The sequence below is a fragment of the Notechis scutatus genome, chromosome Z, assembly GCF_049901735.1.
Source record: "Notechis scutatus isolate UNSWTSFEM ecotype Mainland chromosome Z, rNotScu1.2, whole genome shotgun sequence".
Classification (NCBI taxonomy): Eukaryota; Metazoa; Chordata; class Lepidosauria; order Squamata; family Elapidae; genus Notechis; species Notechis scutatus.
The window spans coordinates 56427676-56454193 of NC_142025.1; the positions used below are offsets into that span (position 1 = coordinate 56427676).

General features: G+C 38.3%; 1 protein-coding gene across 1 annotated transcript; it reads right to left on the reverse strand.

Moving 5' to 3' along the window:
* Positions 1-26276, reverse strand: ACP3 (acid phosphatase 3). The gene is made up of 11 exons (XM_087945867.1): positions 26169-26276; positions 24328-24423; positions 23995-24081; positions 21736-21888; positions 19684-19782; positions 10686-10790; positions 9330-9462; positions 6808-6890; positions 2140-2246; positions 1705-1851; positions 1-625 (listed from the first exon to the last, which is right to left on the reverse strand). The coding sequence occupies exons 1-10, from the start codon at positions 26274-26276 to the stop codon at positions 1710-1712; spliced, it is 1113 nt and encodes a 370-aa protein (XP_087801993.1). The 3' UTR covers positions 1-625; positions 1705-1709.
* Positions 26277-26518: the final 242 nt, after the last annotated feature.

Below are 26518 nucleotides of genomic sequence, written 5' to 3' on the forward strand. Positions count from 1 at the left end.
GGGCTGGACTAGTGACTAATGATGTTCTAGACCCCTCCTTTGGGTTCCCCTGGTCATATTCTACATGGATGAATCAATCAATCACTCAATCAATCAGGTTAGACTCAAATACATTACTTCTGGTGTAATTAATTTGTTCCAACATACCATGAAAATATCAGAAATTCTTAGGGATCCTTGGGTAACAGAGTTGGAAACGCCAAATGCCTGCTCAGGCAAGAACCCAATATCATTTCAGACAGATGATTGTCCAAACTGTTAAAAATCTTCCTGAAATCCTCCCTGATAGTTTTGGTGTATGTAAGCTTCATGTAATCTAATCATTAGAGAAATAAAATTGTTAACTGGATGATATGGAGTCATATTTCATGGAGAATGGAATTCTGATGAGCATTATTTAACTATATACAATTTCACGGGATGCAAGGCTTACGCTTTTATTATTCCCAAGAAAATGTCAGGCTGAAAAAAATTCTGCTTTTTCCCTTTATTTTTTATGTTTAATTAGTAGAATATTTGTGTGATTTGATTTTTGGTATCTTAAAAACATTTTCACTGTTCTAGTAATCTTTGACCTTCCATTCAAGATGTTGATTATTTTGTTACTCATTGCTTTAATTTCTTCCTGAAAAAAATGAGAAAGGAGACCCAAATGCAAGAATGCTTAATGACAATATTTATAAATATTTATTTGGGAAATGTCAACAAACTAATTGCACATTTTATCCCCACTAACATATACAGTATCTCGTAAAAGTGCAGTTTAAAGCTTTTAAAACTGCATTAAGACTTTTGGGACTCATTGAGTTTGAAATATACTGCTTCTGATACTGAAGACAATTGTTAGCCATCAAGAAGCCAATGCATGTGTGTAGGTGGCTCATTGATGATAAGATATGTGAAGTACATACTAATTCATGACTAAACCAGAAGTTCACTGCAATATATTTTCTAGAAAATATGTATGGTATTGTTATGATTTCTAGAGAATGGTTTCTATAGAACATAATATAATAGAGTTGGAAGGAGCCTTGGAGGTCTTTTAATCCAACCCATGGCAGGAGATCCTATCTTTCTGGAGAAATGGCTGTCTTGAAAATCTCCAATGATGGAGCACCTACAACTTCCAGAGGCAAATCATTTCACTGATTAATTGCCCCCATTGACAGGAAATTTCCCCTTAGCAATTGAATGGAGAATTGGTTTCTCCTATAATTTGATACTCTATAAAACATACACCGAATTGTTATTACTTCATATCAATCAACTAGACTCATGTAGGAAGAAAAAGTCCTTTCCAACATACTCTGAAACATACATTCAGCAGTGGAATAGTTTAGAAGTGCAAAAAGGCTAGTAGGCTTCTAATACTTCAGAATAGGACAAGATGAAATGTGGTGTTGGATTCCTCAAGTTTAAAACCAAACTTCTGAAGATTATAATAAAGCAGTGCTTCCCAAATCTAGATAAATGATCCAAAATTGAGTAAAAATATTTTTTATGACATACAAACCCGTTATCCAATCACAGGGATATTTAAATGACTTTCTGAGAAACAGTAAAAAGTACTTTTTATATGCCATTTTGGTAATGAAGAAAAATGCTTGGAAAGCAATACAAGAGATCTGGAAAACCTCTTGTTAAATTTGTTTCCAACATCTTATTAAAATCTCAGGTAAACAGATGGAAACATGATATTCTTACCTCTTTCAACATTCCTTTGTTGGCAAAATAGGAGTAATCAAGTTTTGGAACTTCTCCAGTGGACAAGCCTTTGAGCATCCTGGCAAAGTGAGCATATGGGGTTCAACAGCAGTGTTGTTCCGATAATACATCTCAATGGTATGACTTCTGAATATGAATCATCCCAAAGAGGAAGAAAGGCAAAAATATATGGTTTACAGTACAAATTCCTATTTTTATTTTCACACAATGAAAATAAATTGGTCTAAACAAGGATGTGGGGGCCAAACAGACAATATAGGACATATAAAATGAGAACCACGTTTCCATCTTCCAAATGGTTATGTTCTTGTAAATTGAATTCAGTGCCCTGTGAGAATATGACTATATTTACAGTATGCAAAATCTTACTCAGGTAATCATGGTTATTTAGCGTATCTATGAATTAATACTTGCCCATTGTCTTCTTCATATAGCTCAAAAATATGGGTAGCAGCATAAGGAGGTAATAACTGGTTGAAAACACCAAGTGCTATTTGGAGGGCAATTATTGTCATATCATGCTAAAATAGAAAGAAAAATGGTAAAATGGTAAAGTATTAAAATGTGCATAATATCTCAAACTACTTAACTCTAAAGCGGCAAATGTAGAGAAGTTCCCTATTTCAGCTATGACTTCAATGGGTACCCCGTTATTCCTCAGTCTCATTTCTGTGACACCATTGTCTCAGGTACAAACAGAACAAATATTTTGCAGCCTAGACAGTACTTTGTCACTTTGAGATGAGAAACACATAAATGGTTGAATAAACCCTAACATAAAAAAAGAAATAAAAAAACCTTTCCAAATAATCTTTCCAAATCAGTGCAGTTCATTTGTAATGTGAACATATACACAAATATATATATATGTATGGTATTCAGCTCGTTTTGGGTATTTTCTCATGTCATTAAAGTTGTGCTTTTAAAGTTGTAGCGACGTTTCAGTAGAATCTCATCTGTCATCATCAGGCTTCTGTTTTAAATTTGGCGCTAGCCTACTGATGTGTTAGAATGGTTTTTTCTTCATCCTGATTGGTTGGGAGTCTTGGTCTGTGTTTATTGGTCTTGGAGTTTGCTGTGTCCTGCTTGATTGGTGTTTCTAATATCTTCTGTCTGTTTTGTAACATTTTTTTTGTCTTGATTGGCTGGCAACATTGTCAAACGGCTGTGAAAGTCTGACTCACAGACGAACACAATACAGAAGCCTGATGATGGCAGATGAGATTCTGCCGAAACGTACCTACAACGTTAAAACCACAACTATAATGACGTGGGAAAATACCCGAACAAAGCTGAATACCATACATGTAAGTACCCGCGAAAATTTAAGAATATATATATATTCTTATATATATATTCTTAAATTTACTTCCAATCTTATGCGGGAGAAAACCCGAATAACCAAAGATCCACATACAAATACCAGCTGAGAACCTCAGAAAACATATATATATATATATATATATATATATATATATATATATATATATATATATATATATATATATATATATATATATATATATATATATATATATATGTTTTCTTAAGTTTTCATGGGTACTTACATGTATGGTGTTCGGCTTGGTTCGGGTATTTTCCCACGCCATTGTAGTTCTTTTAAAGTTGTAGCAACGTTTCAGCAGAATCTCATCTGCCATCATCAGGCTTCTGTGGCTGGCAACATTGAATCAACGGTTGTGAAAGTCTGACTCACAGACGGACACAATACAGAAGCCTGATGATGGCAGATGAGATTCTGCTGAACGTTGCTACAACTTTAAAAGAACTACATGGACGTGAGAAATACCCGAACCAAGCCAACACATATATATATATATATATATATATATATATATATATATATATATATATATATATATATATATATATATATATATATATATATATATATATATATATATATATTCACGGGTACTTACATGTATAGTATTCAGCTTTGTTCGGTATTTTCCCACGCCATTATAGTTGTGCTTTTAAAGTTGTAGCAACATTTCGGCAGAACTCATCTGCCATCATCAGGCTTCTGCATAGTGTTCGTCTGTGAGTCAGACTTTCACAGCCATTTCTGTTTTAAATTTGGGGCTAGCCTATTGCTGTGCCAGAATGGTTTTTTCTTCATCCTGATTGGTTGGGAGTCTTGGTCTGTGTTTATTGGTCTTGGAGTTTGCTGTGTTCTGCTTGATTGGTGTTTCTAATATCTTCTGTCTGTTTTGTAGCTTTTTTTGTCTTGATTGGCTGGCAACATTGTGTTTGCTGTATTGGAGGCTTTTAGGGCGGCTTGGCTCCGAGTAAATGGACGGCTATCATTTATTAGGAAGCTAGGTTTCATCTGGGTGCCTGGTTGGGGTGTGTTTGAGCTGGAGGTATCAGGGGGATCTGTTTGTGCCCAGGTGTTTGCCTGGCTTGTTATGTGGAGATTTTTTTGTTTGTGAGTGCAGGCTTCCAAATAATTGACAGTCTGGTGGAATCATCTCTTCTATTCAGCTTTCAGGTCTTTTTTCAATCTCTATGGCTTCTCTGATAATTCTGTAGCTGGGGTTTTCTATAGTGGTTAGGGTTTTGGTGCCATTGAAGTCGATGCTTTCATGTGCTTTCATGTGTTGCACTAGTGAGGAAATGTATTCCCGCTTTTTTACTGCATTTTTGTGTACATCCAGGCGGGTACTTATTCTTCTATTGGTCTGTCCAATGTATGTGGCAGGGCATGATGCACAGGGGACTTCATATATGCCTTGGTTTTCCAGGTCAATTTTATCTTTGGGGTTTCTTAGGATGGCTGCTATTTTTCTGTCTGTTTTGAAGGCAGTCTTGATGTGATGCCTGTGTAGTATCTTACTGATTTTGTCTGTAGCACCTCTTATGTAGGGCAGGACAGCTGTTTTATAGGTCTGTTCATCTTCTAGGTCTCCATTATGTCTCAGTGTGTTTTTGTGGATCAAGCTGGTGATTTTGCTTTTGTGGAAGCCGTTAGCTGTCAGTACTTTAGTCAGGGTGCATAGTTCAGTCTTTATGTGTGTCTTATCTGCCAGGCGTTTGGTTCTGGCAATTAGTGTTTTGGCCACGGAGTTTATCTGTGCTGGGTGGTGGTGGGATTGGGCGTTGAGGTAGCAGTTGGTGTGTGTTTTCTTCTGGTATATGGTGTGTCCTAGTGTGCCATCTGTTTTTTTGTAGATTAGTACATCTAGGAATGATAGTTGTTTGTTTGTTTCCATTTCCATGGTGAATTTGATTTTGGGGTGTGTGCTGTTTAGGTGTGTTAGGAAATTGTTTAGGTTTTCTTTTCCATGGGGCCAAATCACAAATGTGTCATCGATGTATTTTAACCATAGTTTGAGTTTGTGGGTGGCATTATCTAAGGCTCTGGATTCAAATTCTTCCATGAACAGGTTTGCAATGACGGGTGACAGTGGTGATCCCATAGGGGCTCCTTCAATTTGCTTGTATCTTTGTCCTTTGTATATGAAATATGTGTTGGTTAAGCAGTGTTCTGCTAGTTCCATGAGGTGTTTAGCTGGTTGGTATTTATTTTTGATGATTTCAAGAGTTTATTTTATCGGGACTTGAGTGAATAGTGAAACCACGTTGAAACTTACAAGCAGATCTTCTTGTTCCACTTGTAGATCTTTGATCATTTCCAAGAGGTGGTATGAGTTTTGTACATGTGAAGCTGCTGCTTTAGCATGGGGCTGTAGCTGCTTTGCTAAGTGTTTAGCTCGGTTTTGTACTGGTGCTCCTCTAGAGTTGACTATGGATCTGAGAGGTATGCCTTCTTTGTGTATTTTTGGGAGGCTGTATAGTTTGGGGCATCTGGAAGATTTTTCTCTTGGGATGGTCGTCTGTTGGATCTCTTTGCTCATGTGGCTGGTTATAATTTTCTTCTTGGTTATTTTTTCCAGATATGTGGTTGGGTCCGTGTTTATGGGTTTGTATGTGGAGTCTTGGAGTAGGTCTGTCAATTTTGTTTCATAGTCTTTTCTATCCATTACTACTGTGGCATTACCTTTATCTGCTGGAAGTATGATTATGCTGCTGTTGTTCCTTAGGGCTTGCAGGGCTTTTAGTTCCTCTTTGTGCAAGTTGCTTTTGGGTGGTTTGCTTGTGCATAGGATGTTAGTAACTTGGTGTCTTATTCTATCAGCTTCATCTGTATTTAATTTAGTTAGGCTGGATTCTACTCCACATATGATGGATTCTGTGGGGATTTTTTGGGGTGCTATAGCATAATTGAATCCTTTGGTTAGGACATCTGTTTCTGTTTTGGTCAGTTCTCTGTTGGAAATGTTATATACTAATTGTTTCAGGTGTTGTTGTGAGTTGTTGGGGGCTTTCTTGTCATGTTCTAATTTCTTTAGTTTCTTCAAGAGTTTGTCATTTTTGTAAGTGGTTTCAGTTTCAGCTCTCCAAGTTGTAAGTTGTTTTATCTTGTCCCAAAGTTGAGGGTGGATTTTGCTGCTCAATTCCAGGTGTAGTGTTAGCAAATCTTTGTTTAACTGATCCAATTGGAATCTCTTTCTGTGCAGCTCGTTCCTGAGTAGAGCCATTTCAGTTCATTTCAGGATACATTTAGTAGCTGCTGTGCTGTGATGAAATGTTAATTTGAAGCAGGTTGGGGTTGCATTGTACCATTCTGGCACAGCAGTATGCTAGCCCCAAATTTAAAATAGAAACGGCTGTGAAAGTCTGACTCACAGACGAACACAATACAGAAGACTGATGATGGCAGATGAGATTCTGCTGAAATGTTGCTACAACTTTAAAAGCACAACTATAATTATGTGGGAAAATACCCGAACAAAGCTGAATACCATACATGTAAGTACCCGTGAAAACTTAAGAAAACGTATGTATGTATGTATGTATGTATGTATATATATATATATATATATATATATATATATATATATATATATATATATATATATATATAAAAGTTAAGAGATCATGTCAATATTGACAAGGACTATGCTACAGAGTATTAATATATTATTAATAAGGCTGTGTCATAGCAAGAGTTTATAAACTGCATAACCCTTAAGTGTTATAAATTGTAATACTTACTGCTGAATACATTATCATTTTACATCCTTTATTGTACTTAACAATGCTGATAATTTCTTCCAGAATATGTTTTACGAGGATACCTTCATGGAGATTAAAAAAAAAAAAAAGAGTGCTGTGAAATTTGAAAATAGGTCTTGAAAAATATGGAAAAAAGACTTGGTCAGGAATTTGGTGATAACTCTTTGTGGCATGAAATTATTAGAATAATTTAAGAATGGCATTAGAACCCATACTAACCAATATCTTTCTAGACTGTGTGAAATATGTTGACTATGAAAAATTGATTTCTAATTTAATTAAGCATTTTGGCCAATATTTTTTTTGAAGAATTTGGAAAATAAATATAATGAACCCTTAGTCTTCATTTTTCCAACACTCATAAATTCATGCGTTAAAGTATTCTACTTATTAAGCTTCCGGATTTCCACATCAAATACAATATATTTTAAATTGAAAATAATATGTTTCTTAGTTGAAAAGTATATGAAATAGAATTCTAAAATTTATCTAAAAAAATTATCATGAAAGCAAAGAAATCTTTAGTGGGAATACTTTACTGATATTTTTCTGCATTTTAAAAATTATATCAATCAAACTACAAACATGCTAAAAATATATACCATGAAGATATATATATATATATATATAATATAAAAATATATAAAAATTGGCAGACAAGACACACATAAAGACCGAACTATGCACCCTGACTAAAGTACTGACAGCTAACGGCTTCCACAAAAGCAAAATCACCAGCTTGATCCACAAAAACACACTGAGATATAATGGAGACCTAGAAGATGAACAGACTATGGAACAGCTGTCCTGCCCTACATAAGAAGTACTACAGACAAAATCAGTAAGATACTACACAGGAATCACATCAAGATTGCCTTCAAAACAGACAGAAAAATAGCAGCCATCCTAAGAAACCCCAAAGATAAAATTGACCTGGAAAAGCATCATGCCCTGCCACATACATTGGACAGACCAATAGAAGAATAAGTACCCGCCTGGATGTACACAAAAATGCAGTAAAAAAGCGGGAATACATTTCCTCACTAGTGCAACACATGAAAGCACATGAAAGCATCGACTTCAATGGCACCAAAACCCTAACCACTATAGAAAACCCCAGCTACAGAATTATCAGAGAAGCCATAGAGATTGAAAAAAGACCTGAAAGCTGAATAGAAGAGATGATTCCACCAGACTGTCAATTATTTGGAAGCCTGCACTCACAAACAAAAAAATCTCCACATAACAAGCCAGGCAAACACCTGGGCACAAACAGATCCCCCCTGATACCTCCAGCTCAAACACACCCCAACCAGGCACCCAGATGAAACCTAGCTTCCTAATAAATGATAGCCGTCCATTTACTCGGAGCCAAGCCACACTAAAAGCCTCCAATACAGCAAACACAATGTTGCCAGCCAATCAAGACAAAAAAAGCTACAAAACAGACAGAAGATATTAGAAACACCAATCAAGCAGAACACAGCAAACTCCAAGACCAATAAACACAGACCAAGACTCCCAACCAATCAGGATGAAGAAAAAACCATTCTGGCACAGCAGTAGGCTAGCCCCAAATTTAAAACAGAAACGGCTGTGAAAGTCTAACTCATAGACAAACACTATGCAGAAGCCTGATGATGGCAGATGAGTTCTGCCGAAATGTTGCTACAACTTTAAAAGCGCAATTATAATGACGTGGGAAAATACCCGAACAAAGCTGAATACCATACATATATAAAAATATATATACCATGCACTTCCTAAAATGTCAATATATAGAAATATTTCTTTGAATAGAAATATTAATTTGCTTGTTTAAAATGTTACCAGTACATAAGGTTTTAGAAGTATTTATATTTACTTCTGATCTTGTCATTTTAAAGAAATTGTTCATAAATAACATTGTTATGTACTGTTTGTTTTTTTTCTATGCACTTTTCCCAATATTTAATTAAATAATTAAATTTAAACAAATTTAAATAATTACTTTTAGAGAAGCATTTCAAAACACATTTCTGCTATTTATCTGTAGGTCATTATACTAATGAAGCAATTTATTTTTTAGATAGACCAGATTCATACTCTACTGTGTGGCACGCCATACGGATCAGTACTTTCTCTTCTATTAAACATCTACATAAGACCGCTATGTGCTTATCCATCACCATGGGATGAGGTGGATACCTTTGTAATAAAAATTCTTAATTTGAATTCTTAAAATAAAAACTATATTTTTTTAAAAAAAAAAATAACAGGCAACACAGGATAAGTTACGCATCTCTTAATGTTTGTTGAGCCAAACATTAAGAGCTAAATAGGGACATCTATTTACATGCCTGTGAAGGCTGATATCGGGAATCTATCCATATTTGGAAAAAAATATGCACATTTTTTTTATATGTTTATATGTCATGGCTACTACAATGATATATATTTATATTTTCATACATCTGAAAATCAGGTCAAACAAATAAATCTACAATTAAAAGAATATTTGCCTCCTTGTAGTTTTGATTTCTCATTTTTTAATGGTCCCCCCAAAGCGGCATTTATCAAATATTCCAGCAGTGATTTTATCTGTTGCATAGTCCTTTTATCAGCCCATCTTGGTAAAGAATGTTTGTGTATTTCCTACAGAAATAAGGGGAGATAAAAAAAAACAGTAAGCTATGCTTAGTAATATTCCCATGCCTTCTATTATTTTGCATACAGACTTTCCTGAGTAGAAAAAAACCTCACTGCCATTATTAACATTACAGGCAGCAAAAGTGAACTGAAAATATCTTTACTAAGGCTTTTCAAAGATATATACATGTTTTACCCTGAGTGAAATGAAATAATCTTTGTTTTTCAGGAACATAAATTTCCTGCCTGCTGTGTTTCTGATGTATGGGAGTATCTTTATTGTGTTTATGTAAAATTTAAGAAGTAGGCAATAGTTTTCTTACCTTTATCTGTTTTGTTAGATAAAAATGAAACTCTCTGAATCTACTGATCAATTCCCATATAATACTCTCAACTGCTCACAAATTGCACAAAGATCCATTTCCCCCTAAAGTTTAGATAGCTAAAATTTCCAGGAATGTGGCAAGTAAGATCTCATGAGATTTCATGACACTTAAAAAAATTCTTATGATGAGACTTCCAATACTTTCTAAGATTCAGCAATAATATTTGGATAAATTTTGGAATATTTTCACAAGAAAGTGGTAGCCAATTCTGGGGTTCTGCAGGGATTGGACAAGGTCGAACACCTTTGCCTAATTAACAGTTTCTTTGTGGGGACTACTTAATTTGTTCTGTCTTAATAAGACAGAACCCTGGCTTGGCTTGGAGAGTCAAATTTGTGTGCCAGACTTAGTCTATCCAGATCCAATTCATGTGTCTGACTTAGTGACTATCTAGATCTCCAAAACAGACATTTTATGGGAGCGACAGTTTGTTATCCAGGTATGCCAACAAAAAAGATAGGTAAGAAATCTTTTCTTTACTACTTACTAACATAATCTGATATATTTTGTATTCATTTTTTCAAAATAAATTGAATATATAATGCAACTGAAATAATAAAGATTACAATGGGTAAATAAATTGAAATGAGAATGTGTAAACATCCTGTTTTCAGATGTGCTGAATGATTTTGTATCTGGAAAGAAACTACAGTCAGTCAGAGATGACTAGAACTTTGACTAGAGCTTTAAGGAAACACACATTTGTTTTGCTTTTATTTCACTCACAGTGCAGTTAACCAATTACTTGATCACTCAAGTTCTTATTACAGACTGTATGGAGTTTTGAATCATGAATCACAGCCCACACATGCTGGAGATAGCACTACAATGTTTTAAAAGTACCTGAACTTTTAAAGTATCATATGCTTTCCAGAGTAACATATTTTGAAAATCCAGCAGTTTTTGCATGTCATATCCCAGGTGGTGTGCAAATCTTCGTATCAGTGCCTGAAAGATGAAACTACAATATTCAGTCATCTGTACATACAAGCTCATAGGACAAGTCATCTTTGGACCTTGGCTGATATTTATTTTGTCTTTAAAAAAAAAAAACTGGCATTCTACACAAGATCCTGTGAAAGGATTCTTGGAATCTGGGAAATAAAATTGATTAAAAATGCAAATGAAAAATATATGAACATTTCATCCTAGTTTCTTATGCAATACTTCAGGCCTAAACGAGAAGAAGGAATGGACTAGAAGTACAGGAGAAAGAACAAGACAATAGTCAGTTAAAAGAGAGCTGAGTCTAGGGCAGAAATGTAACCTGAGAAAAAAATCTCAGAAAAAAATCCTTCCTAGTTTTCATGAAGATAAAGGGAGAAAGGGAGAAATGCATTCAGACTTGCAAGATTCTATTAACTGTATCTTTGCAAAAAAAGAAAAGAAAAATGAGCACTGTGTTGTGAATCAATAAAAGTTAATATTCTAAATGCAAATCAGGGGTTGAAAACCTGCAGACTTGATTGGTCCTTGTATAACAACTTGGGATTGGGCCAGAACTAGACCCTGATTGGCCACTTTGGGAATACTTCTTATTGGTTAATAGTTTGAACCTATTGCAAGCCCATTGGTTAATAAGGTAGCAGCTAACCCTATAAAAGGGCTACTGCTACCCATAGCTTTGCTCTGTTCCATTCTGATTCCTGTTATTATTAAAGAGTTGAAGTCACTGGTCAGATGTCTGGTCTCCTTATTCTCCAAACTTAACACTGGCGACGAGGGTGGGATGAGGAGACCGAAGAGCTGACTAAACCTACAGAGCAACCTACAGAGCACGTGGGTTCATCACGCACCATCAACGGCAACATGGCCAGCGGTGTCGTACCACCCACTCCATTCGACCCGAAACCGAAGATTGGGAGTCATACATGGATAGATTCCAGATGTTTCTGGAGACCAACAACCTAAAAAATGCAACAGCGGGAAAAAAAAGAGCTATCTTTCTAACTCACTGCGGGCCGACCGTGTTTAAGATGGCAAAGTCACTTGCCAGGCCAGCAGAGGTAAAAGAGATGGACTGGGACGTCCTCGAGCCGTTACTATGGGCTCACTATGCACCTACGGTGCCAACCCTCGTCAGAAGACACGAATATTACTGGAGGGACCAACAGAAAGGGGAAAGCCTTGCCGATTACATCGCGGACCTCCGAAACCTGGGAGGCCTCTGCGGATTCGCAAATTTAGAAGAAGCTCTCCGGGATCGCCTGGTTCTGGGCCTAGAAGACGGCATGATCCAGAGTAAAATTATGGCTAAGGGAGACATCAGCCTCACCGACGCCCTTAAGGAAGCTCTCGCCGCAGAGGCGACCAAGAAGTCGGCAGCCCGAATGCGCCGCACCGACGCACCGCCACGCAAACTCGCCATGGATACCTCACCGCACAGAGACACCGGTATCTACTCACCACGAAGACCTAGAGTCCCCATCCGACAGCGATGTGGAAGAAGTCAACCGACTGCGAACGGAGCGAAACCGGTTCACACAACACTCATTCCGACCGTGTGCCGGTTGTGGGTCCAATCACCCACGATCCGGCTGCAATTTCCTCGACGCACTCTGCCGCCATTGCGGGAGACGAGGTCACATCGCAAAGGTTTGCAGAAGCAAACAGAATTCCAAACCCCGACAGGCCGAATGCCAGTCTTCAGGATTCTTCGGCACACACCGAGAAAAAGTGAACCACTCCTACAGAAACAAACCGTCCACCACTTCCACCAGGCGCGAAGAAACCCGGCGGGAAGAGACCCACCAAACAATCACCATAGGCCACGCTACATCCCTTGATGCCGGGAAAATCCGAGTGAAGGTCGCCATCGAAAACAAACCTTGCGTGATGGAGGTAGACTCGGGATCCTCCCTCTCGATGGTGTCGTGGAAAATGCTCCAACAGCTCATTCCCGCGATCCGACGCCAAGACCTTAACCCTCAAAGGGTTATAATCAAAGATTATCAGGGAAACAGAATTACCGTTGTCGGGTCCCGCAGATTCCAGGTCTCATTCAAGGACCGCACTATCGAACTACCACTGACTGTTGTGGATCGAGACAGGCCTAGTCTTCTAGGCCTTCAATGGTTCGAGCCACTCGGAATCACGGTAGCCGGAGTCCACAAGGCCGACAGTGTCGATTGGGAGGAAGACCTCGTGCAAGAATTCCAAGACGTTTTCGCGAACGGACTAGGCAAGTATAAGGGGACCCCAATCTCGTTTAACTTGAACCCTGAAATAGCACCCATTCGCCTTAAACCGCGTCGGGTGCCGTTCGCCTTGAAGCCTAAAATCGACGAACAACTCGATAAGCTAATAGCGCAGGGTGTACTGGAACCCACCGACCACGCCCTTTGGGAAACCCCAATAGTGACGCCTATCAAGCCTGATGGGTCCTTAAGAATTTGCGGAGACTACCGGGCTACATTAAACCACGCACTACAGCAAAGTGCTTATCCAGTACCGGTAGTACAGCATTTGCTCCATTCTCTGGGCGGCGGGAAAGTTTTCGCCAAACTAGATCTAGCCCAGGCGTATCAACAATTGCCGGTAGACCCAACCACAGCTGAGGCACAAACGATCGTAACACATAGGGGCGCATTTAAATGCAACCGGCTCCAACCGGCGTCGCCCCTGGAATCTTCCAGAGTTTAATGGAAAGGTTGTTACAGGGGATAAAAGGCGTTGTCCCATATTTCGACGATGTACTCATCGCCGCCCTAACAGAGACATTCTAGAAAAAAGACTCAGAGAGGTTTTACGAAGATTCCAGAATGCAGGCCTCAGAGTAAAAAAGGATAAATGCCAGTTATATACCGAAAGAGTAGAATTTTGGGATACCTCCTGGACAGCCAAGGAATTCATCCCACCGAAGACAAATTACGAGCAATTAAAAGGCACCCACTCCAAGGAACAAGGCAGACCTACAGGCGTTCCTTGGACTTATCAATTTCTATAATGTTTTTTTACCACACAAAGCAACAGTAGCTGAACCATTGCATAGACTATTAGACAAAAAAGCAACGTGGGTTTGGGGGCAACGGGAACAACATGCTTTCCAACAAGTAAAGAAATTGCTAACTTCGGATTCAGTACTTATGCAGTACAACGAGACTCTGCCGCTCACTATCACGTGTGACGCATCGCCTTTTGGGGTTGGGGCAATCCTGGCCCACGTGTTACCAAACGGAACGGAAGCCCCATCGCGTTTTTTCACGAACCTTAGCTAAAGCTGAACGAAATTATAGTCAGCTGGACAAAGAAGCTTTAGCTATTGTTGCTGCAGTTAAAAGATTTCATGAATATGTTTATGGCCGTACATTTACAATAATCACTGATCATAAACCGCTACTGGGGATCATTGCGGGTAATAAACCAACCCCGTATATATTATCCCCCAGAATGACCCGATGGTCCGAATTCTTGGCGGCCTACAACTACACTTTGCAATACCGCCCGGGGAAATCGATTCTCCACGCTGATGCATTGAGTAGAACACCGCTTCCAGACTCTGTTGTGGATCCAGCCCCAACCATCTCAACGCTCCAGATCGAAGCGCTACAGGCACCACCCTTGACGGCTAGAGACATTGCTTTTGAAACGAAACGCGACCCAGTTCTGCGACACATACTCCACTGGGTTGAACGGAGATGGCCGACGGACCAAATAGCACCTGAATGGGCGCCTTTCAAAGCCCGCCAAACCGAACTGTTTTCCCAAAAAGGCTGTATCTTGTGGGGCGATCGAGTCGTAATCACTGACAAATTGCAACAGACTGTTTTGGCGGTATTGCATGAGGGACATCCGGTATTGTGCGGATGAAATCACCGCACGCAGCTACGCTTGGTGGCGGGAATCGACAAACGAATCGAGGCCTGGGTCGCTACTTGCCAACGTTGCCAGGACGTCAGCAACGCCCCACCTAAAGCAAGCCCAACCGAATGGGAACGCCGAGGGGACCGTGGTCCCGTATTCATATTGACTTTGCGGGGCCTACCAAAGGGCACACTTTCCTGATTACTGTCGACGCCTATTCTAACTGGCTCAAGATTCATCGAATGCACACAACTACAACAGACTCAGTTATTAATAAATTAAACAGACTATTCGCCACACACGGGTTTCCGGACATGTTGGTCTCGGACAACGGCCCTCAGTTCACTGCATTGCCCTTTGAACAATATCTTGCCGATCGGGGCATCCGCCATGCGTTAACCTCGCCCGCGCACCCTGCGGCGAATGGACGTGCAGAACGCATGGTACAATTCGTAAAAAAGACCCTTCACAAAATGGAATTTGGCAACATCGACGAGAAAATCAATCGAATTCTTTTGTTGCAACACATCACGCCTCACAGCTTGACCAACAAAACACCCGCTGAACTTCTTATGGGGCGGAAACTCCGATCGCACCTTGACCGGCTCCACCCCGCTTTCGCACCAGAAAAGCCTTTCGGTTCCAGCAGCAAATGCCGGGAATTTAAGGTAGGCGATTTAACCTTTGCCAAAAACTTTTCCGGCGACCCGCTATGGATACCCGCAACCGTTACCCACCTCACCGGGCCTAGATCTTACCGCCTGCTTACAGACGATGGGAGGGTGTGGAAACGCCACATAGACCAGCTCTGGTCGAGATTACCACCCAGCGGTCATGGCCCCCGGGTTCTCCAACTCAAGGGGAGGAAGCATCGAGGAGGGTGACTTTGATATAATTAATAGCGGGCCAACGGAGGCCCTACAGCCCAGCGAAACACCGGAGCGTGAAGCGGGAAGGGAGTTGACTTTGCCAGGGAACTCTAATACGGGGGAAACTGAACTGCTAAACCCCGAAGAAACACGGAGTAGCAGAGACAACCAAAGCGAATGCAGCACGGAATTGCCGTGCAGCGAAATAGAATTTAATAAAGGTCATCCAAACGCTCCACGGAACCGGACATTGGACAAAACCCGTGGAGCCTCGAATCATCCAGGCAGACCAAACGGCCTGCCTATCTTGAGGATTTTATTACAGCTCCCTCAAACGGAACCCAAGGGGGAGGGGTGTTGTGAATCAATAAAAGTTAATATTCTAAATGCAAATCAGGGGTTGAAAACCTGCAGACTTGATTGGTCCTTGTATAACAACTTGGGATTGGGCCAGAACTAGACCCTGATTGGCCACTTTGGGAATACTTCTTATTGGTTAATAGTTTGAACCTATTGCAAGCTCATTGGTTAATAAGGTAGCAGCTAACCCTATAAAAGAGCTACTGCTACCCATAGCTTTGCTCTGTTCCATTCTGATTCCTGTTATTATTAAAGAGTTGAAGTCACTGGTCAGATGTCTGGTCTCCTTATTCTCCAAACTTAACACATTGCATTTCCTACTCTAACCGACCTTGAAGAGCTGAAGTTTATAATGTAAAAAAAAAAAGTTTACAAAAATCCCACTTGAAAGTATTCCCTGTTAACTGAGGACTGCAGCTTTCTTATTTACATTTCTAATATTTTGCAATCTATTATCTAGCATTACGCTTAAACCATGCTGTAAGGGCTAGATTCTCCCCCTCAGAGGATAAGAATGAACTTTTGAAAACTGGGTTTTTCAAAAGGAATTCTTTATTGGAAAGGAAGACATTCAAAGCAGGATATGATATCCTTCCAGGCATGCAGCTTAGATAAAGTGACTTAGAACCCCTCCCCTTGATCCAATGTGGATTTCGTCAATACAATGTGTTAATTCCCCACCCCCTTTTTTCCCTTGGGAATGTAGTTGAGAAGAGATTCCCAGGAAGTTTCTTTCAGAACTGGAACTTTTATGGTCCCCTTCTCCTCTTGCTATCTTTCCAAGAGGTGACAAGTTTCCAGGCATCTGGGGGCTCCAGCCCACAGTTGTAAATCATGTAGGTCATCTGATTCAGTACAAGAATTAGGATATTCAGGTTACATCAAAAAGGATTACTTGTATCCACCCCACCATCTTCTTCCATTGAAGAATGGCAGATACACGGATCTGACACATGCCCTATCATTATCATGTCAAAATGGGCCAACAATAGATTTTTGATCACAGAAACAATGAACATCTGTGTATAGTCATCAACTACTGATCGTAAAAAAAACTCTAGGAACATCAAGTACTTTATTCTCCTTTTAATTAAGTATTAATAGAAGAAAATATCTGTAGTTCAGTTTTGAACTGGAGTCCTTATGCTCTGTGAGATTGGTTGTTTCCTTGTACAGTGGAGCCTCAGGTCACAACCATAATCCTAGACTCACCCCCAAAATGGATATCTGCAATTTTATTAAAATATGCTTATTATAGCAGGGGTGTCAAATTGGCAGCCCGTGGGCGGGATGCCCATCCCAGCTCCCTGAATGGAAAAACATCGCAAAATGTCATGTGACAACATGACACCTGTATATTATAACCAACAGAAACTATGAAAAAAATAATATTATCATACATCAGAAGCATCTCTGAAACAACCAAAGATTATTATAAACACATGGTATTGCCACAGCACATAAAACAATCAAAGCCCTCCAAAACATTCTGAGAAATCCAAAGGACCAGTAGATCTAGAAGAAGAAAACAGAAAACTTAATGTGGGGACTTTAACGGTCACTATATGATTCACAGAGCACATGCAGAAGATTCACAGAGCACATGCAGGAACAACAACTAACAGCCAGAAGGTACAATGAAGGTTAATCTCACAACTGTTGAACAACTAAACAATAGTTTAAACTTGGAAACTGAGCATCCAAGAACAAACTAATCCAAAAATGCTAGGAAATTCCGGCAAGCTTGGTATTCAGACAAATCAGCCATCAATAGATACATAGAGATAAACCACCATTATACATTGTTCAAAACATATCAGGAAAAAGCTAAGATAAACAAAAAGACCAGAACATAACACCCCGATAAGCAAGTTTAACATCAGACAAGAAATCAGCCAGAAAATAATACACCAATCAAAGAATTCATGCAGATAAACAAATAAGCAAATAACAAAATAATATCTATTTACAAACTATTAGGAAGAAAACCACACCCCCATAATATCTGCAAGCAAACAGCCAAGTTCCAAAAGATACAAGAACCCTTATGTTTTACCCTTATGTTGCTACAGTCCATTTTGAATAATCTTTATTTCCTTACAGGCTATTCCCAGAAATTCATTGGCTCCTTCAAAGAGGAAAGATGCCCCTTACTGAGAATAGTGGGCCTGATCATTAATTCTTCTAGAGTGTTCTTATAATCACAGTATTGGAATAGGTCTATCTTATTTCAGTTAAGTCCAGGGGATGTACCATTTCATCATTTCTCCAGTTCAAGGAATCCTTGTACCTCATTTGAGTGGAGAAAAGATTAAATGGTACAGGGCCAGTATTTTCTTTTTGTAAGAAGAAAAAATAATTATAAAAAAATCTGCTGGGTTTCCAAACAACCTCCTTTAATCTAGGAAATTCATAGCCATTTCATTTTTTTATATCTCAACCCTATAAAAAAAATCAGGTGGTACAAAAAAGAAAATTTAATTTTAAAGGCGGTTCTTGTCCTTCCATATATGTGCATTTTGAGCTTTAACTATGTCTGTATAAATTTAATTTAATTTTGGATATCTATACTTGTGTTTATTCATATACACACATATTTATAAAACTAATCGAGTAGGATCTGCGCATAGAAAGGAAAACAATTGTCAATTTATTTGTGCACAGATAGGTGGGTGGACACAACAAAAGAGAACTGTCCAGTTGGGAGGATTCAATAGCCTGCACTTCAGATTGAACTTTGCAGCTACAGCCAAAATGAAAAACTAAAAAATTAGTTTTTCTTGAGCTGGCTGAAGAATTAAATATTTGAAATACATAAAAAGAAGAAAAAAGACCCTCAGATTTCATATTTTTATGCAGCAAAGAAATGAGGTAAAATCAGTGGCACTTTGAATGAGATCTTAATCTCTTCCAATTTTTTTCTTGTAAACAATTCAATACTTTTAAAGTTAAATGAAGGTGGTAAATAGTGAATAAACTTGTGAATAAAGAAAGTTGTTTTCTGAATAAAGAAAGTTGTATGAGGAGCAAAGTAGCTCCATAAAAAGTAGACCATAAAAAGATGGCCACTGTAAATAAAAAATATCTCTGTTGTGAATTTGGTTTGCTGTTTAAGGGGGAAGAGGCATTCGTTCAGATTGGCTGCCCCCTCTGACAGTTGACTATAAAAGGAGCACTGTCAGATGGAGTCAGCTATTGCTGTTAGCCGAGCTGCTGTCATTGTTAACTGAATTTTTAGAAGTAATAAATGTTAGCAAATGTTATTTCTTGTCACCTCTATTCTTCCACCCTCAGTATTCAATAATCTTGCTTGAACTGCTGTATCCTCCTTTGACTCTGTCTCGCCCTCATGGAAACTTTACCACCCTATCACTAAATAGTAAATGAAAAGTAAATTATCTAGATTAAAATCATCAGAAAGTCTTATCTTCAGGCAGGAAATGTTTTAGTCATTTCCTCAATTTTCAAAATCATTCTTTCCCCACACATTTGATATTAGTTGATTATATTTGCCAGGTGTGTCATGTCTTGATTATATGTGTACAAGATCATTGTCTTTGCAGGCAAGCAAAAGGGTTAAAATGGCAGCCATTTTGACTGTGCACAAAGACAGCCTATGGGGAGCTTGACTTTGTCCAGCTGAAACTACATTTTTGTTTTCCTTTTGTGTCACTCCATTCACTTCTTATTTTGGGGTAGCTTGTACTTCTAGACAACAATAGCTTAAAAACAATTTAAGCATATTTTTTACAGTATGCCTTTCAAGGTAACAGAAGAAACATGGGGTTTTTTTTGTTTCTGTTTCTTACCATGTGTTTTTTCAAGATGTTCTTGGATTTTATTTCTTGTTTGAACTGTTGTAGTAATCCATTAAAACTTGAGCATTTAAAATTGGGATATATCAATAACTACAACAAGAAATGAAAAAAGAATCATGATTAAATAACTAGAATTGCCTCCATATAATCATTTTCATGTTCATCTAGCTAACCTAATTGCATTATTTGCATTATTAGTAAAGGCACAAGATCTCCCTTTCACATTATATATTATGTGGAGTTGTAAAGATTGTGTGTAATTCATACTGTTTCAGAGTTCTGCCAGAAGATACATTCTGACTCTTGGCATTAAAAATATTTTTTTTTTAAATCAGCTATTTTACTCCCATTTATAGACAAAAAATGTTTTAGAATTTACCTCTGCTTTGAAATTATTGTATGAAACTGTTAAGTCCGCAGATCGGTCCCAAGAAGAGACGCGAGACTCAGTGACTTTTAAGCTCTTTTATTGCATGTTTAGATCAGCTCGGCTCGGCTTTGGATCGGTGGCGGCTTATATTGAACCTGCTCTCGGCGCCGCGGCCAATGACATCGTTTCGAATCTCCCGCAATCGGTTTCATCCAAGTGCGGGTGATTCACAACGGGCCAATCACTGCGGCTTACTCAGCCAATCCGAGCGCGGTGCGTCTTAACCAATCAGGATTGAGTATTACAAGAATGCTAATACAGTAATACAGAACAGAAACCACTGAACTCTTGGCAACAGTTTGAATTCATGTTGTTTTGGGGATTATTTTTAATATCTGTGTTCAAGGCAGCTAGGTGTTTACATGGATAAAATAGATGTTTTGTTAACTGAGAAATGCTTATGCTGTAGGGAATCTTGTTCAAGCATAGTCATTACCCTCTTTATTGGGGAGTCAGCTGGGCCTCTTGTAATATTTTTATTTTAGACTGAGTAGTTCAATTTAAAAGTAATCCTGATGCCCTAAATTTTTGATCAGAATCAGAATATCACTGCCTGCTGGTTTATATGTAAATGTGAATACATACATATAGCTATTCATATTCATATATGATTCATATATGATATATGAACATAATGAATAATGGTCTAGAAAAACATGGGGTTGCATACACACACACACAAATGCAGTGAAATGCATTGCTAGCTGGCAGACTTCAGCTTCCTTGGCAAAAAATCAATTCAACTATCTGAAGTCACTAAAGTACTGAAAAATAAAGGTAGAAATTCACACAATTTTTCTTGATGTGTTTATTATGCAAATGTATATGGCTGCCCATCTTGCAATCAAGTCTGGATGGTGAATGAGATAAAATTACGTATGAAAGGAAATATTTTAAACAATGATAAAAACAATAGAGATACTAGATTAAAAACTCTTGAATAAATACAGACTAAATGCAGACCGTGCTCTGTTAACACCCCAAAGCTGGAATAGGATACTGCAGCTAACTTACCCCATAACTCGCCATGGCTGTCTTGTTGTGGCTGACTCATCCCGGCTGGCTCATCTGACTGACTCATCCTGCCTAGCTGTGGGACAATTAAATAACTCAAGAGAGGGACAAATGAATTGCACCCAGCCTCAAGGACTTCTAAATTGAAAAGGCTTAAACTTATAAAAAGACAAGGCCCCTGCAATTCACTTGTCCCTCTTTTGAATTATCTCACATTGAGTTGTCTCATGGTGAATTATCCTGTGGTGGGTGGGCTGTGGCAAGATGGGTGGGGCGAGTCAGGTGAGTTGTCCTTAGGAAAAAGGCAAGGTTGAAAAACCTTCCAAAAGGTCAACAGGATTGAGGTAGTACAAATCTCCAGAGGAAGCTGTTCTATGGGCAATTCTCTGGTAAGAGACAAAGCTACTTTTCCTTCCAGCATTCTAATTTTCTATATATAGGAATATTCAAGGATCTGTATCTTTCTTGCAATCTGAAATGGCACCAATTCACAGGTATTGTAACTCACATATTCTGCCATCATAGCCTATTCTGAATCACACGGTACAAGGTACTATTTAAAGTCATTGAGAACGTTAAAAGATAACATGCTTCCTTGCCTTTTCCTCTGAAAGAGGCATAGTATGAACTGGAATAGGTTGCCAGTGAATATCTGGGTTCCACTCTTCTTCGGCTGAAGGAGGAAAGAGACCAGCCAGGACTGCTTCAGCACTCATTATGGTTCGATCATAATCTGTACTTTGAACATAAATCTGGAAAAAAAAAGTTGTCTAACCTGATCTTCTTTGTAACTTCTACATCATGTGAGCCCTGCTTTTTAAAATGTTATGCATTTGCTTATCTCATTGTTTGATTCATGGCCTGCCATGATATGTGGATATGTACATTGCTAATGTGAATGATATGAATTCCAGTAAAAAGACTGATAAATTTTGAATGAAGAAATATTTGTCTTTAACTGTCATCAGTATGATATACACTGTTCAAAAAAATAAAGGGAACACTTAAACAACACAATGTAACTCCAAGTCAGTCACACTTCTGTGAAATCAAACTGTCCACTTAGGTAGCAACACTGATTGACAATCAATTTTACATGCTGTTGTGCAAATGGAATAGACAACAGGTGGAAAGCTTAGGTAGTTAGCAAGATATCCCCAATAAAGGAGTGGTTCTGCAGGTGGTGACCACAGACCACTTCTCAGTTCCTATGCTTTCTGGCTGATGGTTTGGTCACTTTTGAATGCTGGCGGTGCTTTCACTCTAGTGGTAGCATGAGACAGAGTCTATAACCCACACAAGTGGCTCAGGTAGTACAGCTCATCAAATGGTCAGAAACAGACTCCATGAGGGTGGTATGAGGGCCAACACCATGCAGGACGTTTGGCATTTGCCAGAGAACACCAAGATTGGCACATTTGCCACTGGCACCCTGTGCTCTTCACAGATGAAAGCAGGTTCACACTGAGCACATGTGACAGATGTGACAGGGTCTGAAGACGCCATGGAGAACGTTCTGCTGCCTGCAACATCCTCCAGCATGACCGGTTTGGCAGTGGGTCAGTAATGGTGTGGGGTGGCATTTCTTTAGGGGGCCGCACAGCCCTCCATGTGCTCACCAGAGGTAGCCTGACTGCCATTAGGTACCGAGATGAGATCCTCAGACCCCTTGTGAGAACATATGCTGGTGCGGTTGGCCCTGGGTTCCTCCTAAAGCAAGACAATGCTAGACCTCATGTGGCTGGAGTGTGTCAGCAGTTCCTGCAAGATGAAGGCATTGATGCTATGGACTGGCCCGCCCGTTCCCCAGACCTGAATCCAATTGAGCACATCTGGGACATCATGTCCCGCTCCATCCACCAATGCCACGTTGTATCACAGACTGTCCAGGGGTTGGGGAATGCTTTAGTCCAGGTGTGGGAGGAGATCCCTCAGGAGACCATCCGCCATCTCATCAGGAGCATGCCCAGGCATTGTAGGGAGGTCATACAGGCATGTGGAGGCCACACACACTACTGAGCCTCATTTTGACTTGTTTTAAGGACATTGCATCAAAGTTGGATCAGCTTGTAGTGTTTTTTTCCACTTTAATTTTGATTGTAACTCCAAATCCAGACCTCCATGGGTTGCTAAATTTGATTTCCATTGATAATTTTTGTGTGATTTTGTTGTCAGCACATTCAACTATTTAATGAACAAAGTATTTAATAAGAATATTTCATTCATTCAGATCTAGGATGTCTTATTTTTGTGTTCCCTTTATTTTTTTGAGCAGTGTAGTAGTGTCTTACAGGGTATCCAGTCAGGGATCTCAATTCTATCTTTGATAACCTCAAATGAAAGCTCAAATATCTGATTCCCATACATTCTTTTACAAGTAATGAAAAACAAGAATTTGAGAGAATGATGAACATACAATTCTCTCCCTCCCTCCCTCTGTTTCTATGCCAGAAAATCTGAAGAATTTTTTTTAAAGTTCCCTGAAATAAAATGGAGAGATGGGAAGAAACATAGAGAAACGGTAAGAAAAAGAATGACTGTAGATGGTTCCGGTTCCATTGGACTTTTTTTTCTTTTCTGCCATCACAACAGTTACCATTGGGATAGGAAAGTGACAAGAAATAAGAAAACATCATCACAGGGAAACTGTCTGTATCTCTTAGGAATTACAATTTCAGACAAGTATAGAACCGTTAGACTGATGTTGGACACTATCTTTCAAATACAGCCTTTCATCTTTGTGATTGTTAGACCTGTCTATGGTATCCCTAAATGAGCTAACTAACCTTTAGTTCATGTCAAAAAAAGTGTTATTACTGGATATATAAGAAATAAAGAAGTTTATTTCTCATTCTTACCTCTTTTGGCTTGTATGAAGGACTTAAGAAGTTCTTATATCTATCTTTTAACCACTGCCCAAGGTTATAGGCCTGCTGTATTCCAGTCTGTGTTAAGAATAATATAATATGTAGTTAAATATCTTGAAATAGGCAATACATTTTTTGACCTGTCACCAAATTAAAAGATCTATTGCATCCTAAAAAAGTTATGCCATGAAGTTTGGATGAGATAAGTCAATAAATGCTGAATATTTGAGTAACAGCCTTGGACAAAGGAAGCTATGGAAAATGGAATTAAAATACATAATACTGTACTTGGATTAATGAACGTTTTAAGAATATCTATCAAACCTTTGTCAGTTGTCCATATCCCCGTGGCCAGGCATGTTCTTTGACTGAATTTTGGGGAAAACTTGAAAGAGGAGATCTGTCACCATGCCGATAAAGCTGGTAAAAGTGTTTGGAGACAATATTAATTGTTAGAAGAACTTGAATTTGATATAAAGCATGTTATTATAATTAAATACGAGAACTTGCAATGACATTTCTGAATCAGGAAAGTGAAGCCCTTTCCAGTCTCTCTCTAAAGTAATTTGGATGAAACATTAAAAATGAATAAAGAAATTATTTCCTCCAGTTAGGTAGGATCAAATATTTCAGAAAATTCTTGATTATCGTTTCATGATCATTTTTTTAAATGATAGAAGTCTCACACAATTACTAAGATTTCAGGGAAGAACACCAAAATCCCACAAGATTTGGTGGTAACACAGCTACTATATTTTGAATGTAATTCCTCCTCCCCCCAAAAAATAACTTTAGAGAATGGCATGGTACAGCATCCATGTGGGCATTGGAAAAAATATTCAGATGCTATAATGTATATCTTCAAAGAATAGAATAGTGCAAACAATAGTATTTTTGTGATATACTCTATGGGAGCGAAAGTTCAAGTTTAAGAAAAAAAATTGATACTTTGAATTTTGGTATTTGAGATGACAAATGTTGTGAACAATCCAAGAAAACACACAAATGATTCATGAACAATTCAATCTGAATTTTCATTTGAGGATTGAGTTATCTTATTATGCAAAGACCTCAGTCTCTGCAAAATTGTCATTAATTTTGAGACATATGGAAAGGAAAAGAGAATGACATTGGATTCTATTAAAGTGATGATGTTTGGGACATATCATGAAAAAAAATATGTCTATATATTATAATCACTAAAAGTTAACTGAACAATTAAATGTAGTACGCAAAATTATCTGCTACAATGTCCTACCAGTAAATGATTACTTCAGCTTCAACCGCAACAATACAAGAGTACACAATAGATGCAAACTCAATGTAAACTTCTCCAAACTTGATTGCAGAAAGTACGACTTCAGCAACAGAGTGGTCAATGCCTGCAAACTTGACTCTGTTGTTACATCCTCAACCCCCCCCAATCCTTTAACTATCTACTCACCCCATTCCTAAGAGGTCTGTAAGGAGCGGGCATATGCACATCATGCCTACCATCCCTGTCCTATTGTCCCCATTTATTCATACCTAATTCCTGTATTCATGCTCATTTTTATTCTTATAACTATTATCTTGTAAGTGATTGACAAATCAGATTAAATAAACAAACAAACAAATAAATAAATTGATTATCTATCAAGATTTCCACAGGACTGCAGTTCAAATGCATACCTGCCATTGAAAATGTGCTCAGATCTCAAAAGGCTGTGATTGGCCTTTTCATATATTCAGAGATGGAAAGATGACAATCTTCTTAACTAGCCTTTTCTGACCAGTTGATCATTAGATGTGTTGGATATCTTTCAACATTCACAGCAAAAGACAATCTTGGAAAAGATTGTTGGAGATATGAATGCTATTACTGTTGTCAGTTTTATATGTTGAAGTCAGATCAAAATTCTAGAATCAATGATCTTCTTTAGATTGAGAGGATATGAAATTCAGACTAAAAATGTGGGATATCTTTGGTTTTGGATATTTTTTCTCAGTCTTTGCAGCCTTTTTCTAAATATCATTTCTCTGGCTCCTGATGTTGATATACATGTAACAGTAATTATCCAATATATCATTACAAGGCAATCAAAATCTAAATGTGGGATCTAGAAAGAAAAAGCATAGCTAAATTGCAAAGGACACACAGCAATGAGAAAGCACCATGTACTTACAATTACATTTAATTTCATTTGCCTTCCTGTTGCACAGTGGAAAAGCAGACCAAAGAAGAGGCTAAGGGAGGAGAAGCCCAAACAATGGAAGATAAACACTAGATTCATCATGCATATGTTTGATAGTAGCACTAAAAAGCTTTTGGGAAAAACTGGGCAAGGAAATTATGTGCTTTTAAAGAGCAAAGCAATGGGTGGAGACTCCATGGGTATTTCATCTTGAAAAGAGTTTTTCTTTGTATTGTTCTTTTCTCATTTTTTTAAAAATACATTTTTTATTGTTTCAACAAACATATCATTGTGTAAACAGTGTACTGCAGAGTGTTTACATTTTAGAACAAACATGACAA